The following is a 9,342-nucleotide window of genomic DNA, read 5'->3' as shown; positions in this document are numbered from 1 at the left end:
GTCCTACTTGCTTTTCTGAAATGAGACAGCCTCGATGACGTATGCAGCCTTCGAATGCGACCTCCGGAGGACGCAGCCTTCTAAATGAGACACAGCTTATATAAGACCTTACTGCTCACAGTGCATGTCAGAGCAAATGAGAATTATGAGGTCAAAGGAACTGCCTGAAGAGCTCAGAGACAGAATTGTGGCAAGGCACAGATCTGGCCAAGGTTACAAAAAATTTCTGCTGCACTTAAGGTTCCCAAGAGCACAGTGGCCTCCATTCCTTAAATGGAAGACGTTTGGGATGACCAGAACCCTTCCTAGAGCTGGCCGTCCGGCCAAACTGAGCTATCGGGGGCGAAGAGCCTTGGTGAGAGAGGTAAAGAAGAACCCAAAGATCACTGTGGCTGAGCTCCAGAGATGCAGTTGGGAGATGGGAGAAAGTTGTAGAAAGTCAACCATCACTGCAGCCCTCCACCAGTCGGGGCTTTATGGCAGAGTGGCCCGACGGAAGCCTCTCCTCAGTGCAAGACACATGAAAGCCCGCATGGAGTTTGCTAAAAAACCCCTGAATAAGATTCTCTGGTCTGATGAGACCAAGATATAACTTTTTGGCCTTAATTCTAAGCGGTATGTGTGGAGAAAACCAGGCACTGCTCATCACCTGTCCAATACAGTCCCAACAGTGAAGCATGGTGGTGGCAGCATCATGCTGTGGGGGTGTTTTTCAGCTGCAGGGACAGGACGACTGGTTGCAATTGAGGGAAAGATGAATGCGGCCAAGTACAGGGTTATCCTGGACGAAAACTTTCTCCAGAGTGCTCAGGACCTCAGACTGGGCTGAAGGTTTACCTTCCAACAAGACAATGACCCTAAGCACACCGCTAAAATAACGAAGGAGTGGCTTCACAACAACTCTGTGACTGTTCTTGAATGGCCCAGCCAGAGCCCTGACTTAAACCCAATTGAGCATCTCTGGAGAGACCTAAAAATGGCTGTCCACCAACGTTTACCATCCAACCTGACAGAACTGGAGAGGATCTGCAAGGAGGAATGGCAGAGGATCCTCAAATCCAGGTGTGAAAAACTTGTTGCCTCTTTCCCAAAAAGACTCATGGCTGTATTCGATCAAAAGGGTGCTTCTACTAAATACTGAGCAAAGGGTCTGAATACTTAGGACCATGTGATATTTCAGTTTTTCTTTTTTAATAAATCTGCAAAAATGTCAACAATTCTGTGTTTTTCTGTCAATATGGGGTGCTGTGTGTACATTAATGAGGAAAAAAATTAACTTAAATGATTTTAGCAAATGGCTGCAATATAACAAAGAGTGAAAAATTTAAGGGGGTCTGAATACTTTCCGTACCCACTGTATATATATTACTGACCACAAACTTCTCAAAAGTAGTGTACATTATACAGTTTTGAAAAAGCTACATGTTTTGTCTTTATTATAAGGCTGTCAGTAATACATGACTATGATTTCTAATCTTTTTACAAAATATTGTTGGCTAATGACCACTAAACTGTAATCATAAAACTAAAGGCAAAGCACTCACATCCTCATTCCGCATCCCAAACAGTGTGCCATAATGACCAGGATAGCCCACAAATCTGCAATAAAAGAGCAATGAAAGCTTTGATCTGGAAAATGATTGCACAAAAGACTACTTTGTTCTGCTAGGCTAATTTAAATGTTACCTGCCCTTGAAGAAGGCTACATAGAAGGGCGACGAGTAAAAGTTGACAAATTGGAAGATGAAGACTTTGAATGTAAAGGCATCTTCATATTGTGTCTGTGTCCTGTGCATTTCTGTAGGGAAAATTGTTTCAGGAAGATCCATATTTGCGGAAACAAGATAAATGAGACTTATTTGATGGTATGTGTGAGTCTCAGAGCTTTATTGTAACTGCCTCAGAGAGTAGGACTAAGGACTAGAGTCCTAATGGCTTATTGATTCTCAAAGCAAGTGTGGATGGGCAGGTTCATTACCCTAAACCACAGAAAATGGCAGCACTGGCCTTATTTGATTTAAAGGCCTGGGCATGTGTTGCTTTATGGGGTCTGATGTGTGCTGAAAGCCTACCCCATTTAGTGAGCTGTTCTGCCAGCGCTGTGTAGACCTGCCCCATCAGCAAGATCAAAGCCAGGTTCACCAAACTGCTGGAGATATTGGCAATATTCCCAGCCTGGAAGAAAAAATGTTTGTGCAGAGTTCAAGAGCTACTGCAGGTGCAGAGGAAATTAATGAAATGGTGCAGTACAGTAAGTTATCTCATATTTTAGTTAATGCAGATCGATGGGGTGCCCACCTGAGTACGCAGAACAGAACTCCCAGTTTCAAACATCATTACACTCACTATACTGCGGTATATGATCACTGTGACCAAGAAGATCATCACTACACACAGCTGGGAAAACAAGTTGAGAAAAAGAGGAACTAATTTAGGTGACAATTATGACATATCCCTTCTAACTGGCCAATTAAATTTTTATAGCTCCATTAAACCTCTGACAACTCCAGTGGGTCTCACCATTATAACAATGACCATAGAGCCAGTCAGCATGCGTGAAATCCGCGCTTTTTCAGGGAAGTAGGGTTCTTTTACTCCTGTAACTGGGTTTTCCTCCATCGCAGGGGCCATGGCAGCAAACTCAGGACGTGGTGGTTCCTGAACATTTAAAAAAAAAAAAAAAAAAAAAACACATGTATACATTACCAATCTAATAAAATCATCAATGTTAGGAATGATTAAAAACATTTTTTTTCTTAAAGTAAGGACAGTGCCTTCTTTTCTGTTGTGTGTAACATGAAAAAGGGCAAAAAACTAATCACATTGTAAAGAATCATTTTAAAAATAAAACTATTTTTCTTAATATTTTTGTCCTGTTTTTTTAATAGTAAATATCAGTATTTTTGCTTCTTTTTTTGTTTTTACATTTAAAAAAATATCTAAACATTATGGAAGCCCCGATGGGCAAGTTTTTTTTTATCGCTATTAGTCCAACAAAAAACAAAACAAACAAACAAAAAAAAAAACCTCTTTCACTTCAGATTGTTTTCCACATATAAAACAAACCAAAAAAAAACTTGCCCATCAGGGCTTCCATAATGTTTAGATATTTTTTTAAATGTAAAAACAAAAAAAGAAGCAAAAATACTGATTAGGAAAATGTAGTGCACGTCAAACCTCCTCTTCATGGAAATCCATGCAGTCCCAGTGGTGAGCGAGAGTGGCATTCTTGCGTTTCCAGTATTCCAGGAACGTGACAGCCCACAAAGACATGAACACACTGAAGAAGACAGTGCCGGGATGATCAAACAGGTAACCCACCTTAAGAAGAGTTGAGAATAAGCACGAGCAAGCAGGAAGTACTATATTTCCAAGTGTTTCTGTTTTTTTTTTTACTATTGGCAACCAGACTACGTTCCAAAAAAGACACAACATAAAACAACTATATATTACATAAAGAAGTCAGTATACAGTATACTCTATACACATCTTCATAAACTAAACAAACATATTGAATGCTAGAATATGGTGTCTTTCACATAGAGTACCCAACCCAAACGAAGGTTTTTAGCCAGAGATGATTACCTTGGCCATGGGACAGATGTCTGATATATTCCAGGGTTTACAGGTTTCACACAGAGGACACATTAGATAAAGTCCTCCACTCTCACAGATTTCCTTCCTGTAGATGGTAAATGGAAACAGGCAACAATGCTAGAGCTAAAATGAAGTATGTTGTCCTGGTAAAACTGTGTTGATCAAACAAAAGGAAATATTAGAAATCTGGCAGGAATGCAGTAAGAGTGCGGTTACTAGAAGCAATAGTTTAGTTTAATGTTAAGATTAATAGACCAAGGAGGTAGAGTGTACAAATGAGTGTATCTAGCATATAGATACACATACAGTGCTCCTAATTTTTGCTCTTGCTCTCTGATTCTCAAAATTATTTTGCTTGCTTATTCTGAGGTGTAAACTGCAGCAAATATTTCCAACTCATCGCTATTAGTCCTTCAAGTACATGCGGGTCAACAGTTGCTATAGTAACAAATAAAGGTCATAAAGCCCATTGATATGACATTATTTCTGTTAGTAGCAAAATAGCTTAGAGGAGTGCCAAATGTGTGAGTCATGTAGAGCTGAAAGAAGTTCAGTGCAGCAGCTGAAACACTGTTAATCGATAATACGGGAGACACTTACGCTGGGGTATTGGATCCCATTGTCAAAATACCCAAAACAAAGACACACGTCCCAACCAATGCAGCAGGCAAGAGCCAGGCTGTGTAAAATCCTGTGAGCAAAAGAATTTGGTCATTATTGGTTATTATAATTATTGGTAATATATTGACAGTACTTGTTTTTGTGGTTTGCGACACTATCAATGCCAAAGCTGTGGGTTTTCGAAAAATATAATATAATTTACTTTCATTTAATTTAATAACAAATATATAATAACAATAATAAATAAAATAATATTATATTAATGTATAAAAAGTACATTAGTAATATGCATTACGCATTACTGCAATGCCAAGATACCACAACCAAAATATGCAAATATGAATAGAATCTATGGTGCCTACTCACCCAACCATGCAAAATAAAGCGCAATCTTCTCTCCAAAGTATTCACGGATGTGATCCAGAGGCTGGTACTTATACCATTTTAACCAGTTGGACCAATAGTGGTACAGTACCTGCCTCTTGTTCAACTGATCAGGCTGGATGTCACAACTTGGGAGCTCAAAAGGGCCCTTAAAAAAAGAAAAAAGCTGACTGAGTATCAAGCTGTACTTTCAATAAGACACGATTGAAACGCATGGCAGTATATGGTGTCTTGTGCCGAACCTCGTGCAGAGGGAATGCACCCGTAAAAGCCCCCTCATTCAGCAGACGGGCGACTCCAACTTCTGCACGCTTCCTCCTGCCATACACAGTCCTTGCTAAGATTTCATACACCTGCAATGAACACAGGTGTAAGCAATTATCATACACCTGAAATAATTTAATACACCATCATATACATTACACTGCCATTCAAAAGTCAGTACGATTTTAAGAAATCAACACTTTTATACATCAATGATGTATTAAATTGATCAAAAGTCACAATAAAGACTTTTACACTGTTAAAAAAAATCTATTTCAAATAAATGCTGTTCTTTTGAATGTTCTATTCATCAAAGAATCCTGAAAAATATCAAGGTTTCCTCAAAAATACCAAAAGTACCACAATACGTCGTGGGGCAGTTGTGACCTAATGGTTAGAGTCGGACTTGTAACCCAAAGGTCGCAGGTTCGAGTCTCAGTACCAGCAGGGATTGTAGGTGGGGGGAGTGAATGACCAGCGCTCCCTTCCACCCTCAATACCACAACTGAGGTGAGACACTGAAGCCCCAACTGCTCCCCTGGTGCCGCAGCAAAAATGTGTGTGTGTGTGCGCACTTGGATGGGTTAAATGCAGAGCACAAATTCTGAGTATGGGACACCATACTTGGCTACACGTCACTTTTCACAACTGTTTTCAATATTGAATAATAATAATATCAATAAATGTTGCTTGAGCATCAAATCAGTATGTTAGAATGATTTCTAAAGGATCATGTGACACTGAAGACTGAAGTAATGACTGTTGAAAATTCAGCTGTGCCATCACATTAATAAATAAAAAAAATTAAATATTAAGAAAGAAAACTTGGTGAGCAAAAGAGACTTATTACAAAAACAAAGGAAAACAAAAAAAAACATACTGACCCCAAAAATCTGAATATTAGAGTATGTAATAATTTATTACACTATCACATATGTGAAACCCAATTCTGCTTTTCTTGTGGCTGTTTATTGCACACTCACAATGCGGTGTCTTTGTGTGTTGGTGAAGTAGTTTTCACGGTCATCAGAGCCCAGAAACCTGAAAGTCGAAGTAAATGTCTATATTTACAAATCTGTTTCTGCAAGTAGATGATCATCTTGTACACTTGTAGAAAAAAAGCGTAACTTTTCCATTTTGGACTTGCGGAAGGCACATGTGTAGTAGTCCACAGGACGGTTGGGGACTGAGTCTTTCATGATGTTCGGCACCCAGAGCTTCTGAAGAACTCGAGCAGAGGTGTTGTAGTCTGGGTGTGGCTGTACCTATCAATGAACACATACAACTCATTTCAGAGCTCAATTCACTTGATTCTAGTGTTATTTTAAGCCCTCTGTATTTGCGTTGGGGAGGTGAACTTGAAAACATGACAATAACCTGCAGAGGTGCCCTAAGACATAACTCCTCAGCGTAGTACACCAACACATCCCATGGAGCATGGAGCTTCAGATAGTGTACAGTCTTCTTTACACTGGATGATTCTTCCTGATAATAAAGAGAAAACCATTAGCAACACCATAGCAAGTACCATAAATGGCACTGCACTGAGGAAATTAACCTAATAGCTTAACCTTTTCCATCAACAGTCCAGCACTCTGGAGGTTCTGGATGAATTTGTCCCTCCATTGGGCCAGCTGCGCTTTTCTTCTCTCTGACCTGCTGTCCTCCTGTGCTGCTTCTACTGCATCCTCTGCCGCCTGTCCTTGCGACTGTCCCCGACTTCGACGCTTACGACGCACCTTCACCTCCCACACCAGGACAAAGTCTGAGGCCAGAACAAATAGGCTTAATATGACTACTTATGCAGCAATGCAGTTGGTGTATTTATAGCGCTTTCATCAAACCCTTACCTATTTTTGTTTGGCCGTCTCTGAAGTAGTTGCCTGGGGGCTGAACAGGTGGGCTTGAGGTCCGCTCACAATAAACATATATGGGGTCATCATCCTCATCATTAGCCGCAGTGGTCAACTATTTTGACAACATTAATATATTTAAGCAACGCATACCAGTACGATCATTAGCAATCACACCATTAGCAATCACATGAACCATTAAAGAATAGTTCACCCAAAAATGAAAATTTTATGAAAATGTATTCAGCCTTACCCTTGTATGTTCATCGAAACTCAGCATGTTGTACATTCACGGAGAAATTCAGCATTACATCACTTGCTCACCTATGGATCATCTGCTGTGAATGGATGCCGTCAGAATTTAGGTTCCAATATCTCCATAAGTCCATTAGTCATAATAATGCTTCATCCAGTGAAAAAGTCCATCCCCTGTTCTCCTCTCACATCTAAATCCACCAACACATTTGTGGGTCTGTTTTTGCTTGTAAACAGTGATCTGTGCATATTTCTCCCCTGATTCAGATGAGATGACTTTCTCATTGGAGAAAGCAATATTATGGATAGAGGACTCATATTTTAACCAGAAACAACTGTTTGAAGTTAAAAACATCTTAAAGATGAATTTATTAAAAACATGCTTTGTGCTTCAGTTAATTGATGTGATGTTTTTATCAGCTGTTTGGACTCTCATTTTGATGGCACCCATTCACTGCAGAGGATCCACTGATGAGCAAGTGATGTAATGCTGAATTCCTCCAAATCAGTTCTGATGAAGAAACAAACGCATCTATATTGTGGATGGCCTGAGGGTGAGTACAATTTCAGCAATATTTCACTTTTGGGTGAACTATTCCTTTGACTGTTGGGCTGTAATCATGTAGTTGGTGGCGAACTCCCATTAACTGTCGGCGAGTGTAAAATCAGGGCTAGTAGTTTGTGGATAGCATTAAATATCTCGGCCTATTTGTTCTGACTGGAAATAACATCAGTGACGATAATTAGTTGTGTAATGTGAAAAAAATCAAAAGAAAGAAACGAATCAGTGTTTTTGAAGGAATAGGTTGAGTGAATGATTTAAATGAGTCATTAATAAAGGCTGTCACTTGTTACCACCTCCTGGTGTAATGATGTAACAGTCTGTCTAGAATGCACAAACACAGACAAGCAAACAGTGAAAAGTCCAGCAGTTGGACTGCTGCTTGGCCAATCAAATTCAAGGTCTGGAACCAGCTATTGTAAATGACAATCTGACAACAATTACAACTGTACTGAATGTTTTATTGAAATGCGACAGGTAAAAACAATGAACCCATTAGCAAAAATATTTTAATACATCCTTTATAAATACTGTATTAACATAACAAAACACTCTAAGAAACCACCAGGTTGCCTAACAGCAAAGTCATGTGCTAATTAGCCATTTTAGCACACAACCGAACAGCTCTGCAATGGCTTTGATGATATTGCTACACACATCAACTAGAACTCTTGTTTTGATGAACAAATGCATCTCAAAACATATGCATCAGTACATAATGCTGTTCAACACAGATCAGTACACTCACATATCTGGGAGGGATGAAGCCCCCATTTTGCAGGCTTCCATAACTCTCTGGACCATGAGTGTCGCCGCAGTAGTCCAGATCCAGCAGAACCTCCCGGTCCATCAGCACCTCAGGGTTCCTCTTCTTCAGCATGATAGACAGCTAGAATCAAACGCTGAGGTGAAGCTAGAAGAGACTAGGTCGTTTAACTCCCATTCAGTGCTTCAGTACAACTGATCTATGTACACAGTCCCACGTTCCAGTCCAGGCACTCCTGCAGAACATCAGCGTCCAATAAATTATGCACAAATTAAATTTGTGATAAAAGTGTAAGTGCATTCCTCCCCCAAAGAAGAGCTGCAGGAGAGGAGACAGAGGAAATGCACTAAGTGCCTCTATATGCGGATAAGACTAAACAAGGGCAGAAGTGGTTCTGCAGCATCTCTGCACTCTCCCTCCCTCTCATTCACTGCATCCCACTGTCTCCTCAGCACTCTAGAGGGACACTTACCGTAAATCCTCTGGCATACGAGCCTATACTTTCATCTTCAGCAAGGAAAAACCCAAGTAAACACACTTTACAAAAAGAATGCATATATCCTGTTTCCTGTTAAAGAAAGATTATACTCTGCAAAACACAGTGTCATGTTCAGGTAGACATTCACTTAAATCACTATTCATCCGAGTCTCTTGAGGTGAAGATCCAATTTTTAATGCATTCGAATTACACATAAATCCGGTCTCAGATAAACTATAGATGCACTAAACTGTGTGTTTAAGGAGCATAAATCTTATTGCCTAAAGAGGTACATGACCTATTGAAAGGATGGACCATCACAGTTCAAAAACCTTCAGTGCAAAGAGGTAAAACGTTGCATTGGATATTGAATCATTGCCACCTGAAAGTTAGGAATTGGCCTGAACAAATTGGCTGAGTCAGAGAGGAATTCTGCTGTAGGCTTTACATTGCTTTAGTTGCATTGCCATTATTTGCATTTTGTATATTTACATCTTGTACTAATCATTAGTACTTAACAGCAATTAAAGTCTGCCATTAGCCGTTTGAATGGTATTTGCAG

At 39.8% G+C, this 9,342-nt stretch overlaps 1 protein-coding gene across 1 annotated transcript in view; it reads right to left on the bottom strand.

Annotated features, from left to right (window-relative positions):
- The window catches only part of LOC107593934 (anoctamin-7-like), a 30,169-nt gene extending 21,290 nt beyond the window's left edge, over positions 1–8,879 (bottom strand). Inside the window, exons 1-16 of the mRNA XM_016283834.1 lie at positions 8,285–8,879; positions 6,717–6,834; positions 6,438–6,631; positions 6,244–6,351; positions 5,995–6,131; positions 5,850–5,907; positions 4,845–4,955; positions 4,585–4,750; positions 4,198–4,288; positions 3,586–3,682; positions 3,178–3,321; positions 2,521–2,658; positions 2,299–2,397; positions 2,073–2,175; positions 1,687–1,798; positions 1,545–1,599 (exon numbers count right to left, since the gene is read on the bottom strand). Of these exons, the coding sequence (XP_016139320.1) occupies positions 1,545–1,599; positions 1,687–1,798; positions 2,073–2,175; positions 2,299–2,397; positions 2,521–2,658; positions 3,178–3,321; positions 3,586–3,682; positions 4,198–4,288; positions 4,585–4,750; positions 4,845–4,955; positions 5,850–5,907; positions 5,995–6,131; positions 6,244–6,351; positions 6,438–6,631; positions 6,717–6,834; positions 8,285–8,416 (1,863 nt within the window). The 5' untranslated portion in view covers positions 8,417–8,879. The remainder of the gene's footprint in view (positions 1–1,544; positions 1,600–1,686; positions 1,799–2,072; positions 2,176–2,298; positions 2,398–2,520; positions 2,659–3,177; positions 3,322–3,585; positions 3,683–4,197; positions 4,289–4,584; positions 4,751–4,844; positions 4,956–5,849; positions 5,908–5,994; positions 6,132–6,243; positions 6,352–6,437; positions 6,632–6,716; positions 6,835–8,284) is intronic.
- Between the last annotated feature and the right edge of the window lie 463 nt (positions 8,880–9,342).

This window comes from Sinocyclocheilus grahami, unplaced genomic scaffold (genome assembly GCF_001515645.1).
Source record: "Sinocyclocheilus grahami isolate Dianchi unplaced genomic scaffold, SAMN03320097.WGS_v1.1 scaffold177.1, whole genome shotgun sequence".
In the NCBI taxonomy this organism is placed as follows: Eukaryota; Metazoa; Chordata; class Actinopteri; order Cypriniformes; family Cyprinidae; genus Sinocyclocheilus; species Sinocyclocheilus grahami.
The sequence above is the reverse complement of the archived record's forward strand: the minus strand, read 5'-3'. Positions and strand labels throughout refer to the sequence as shown.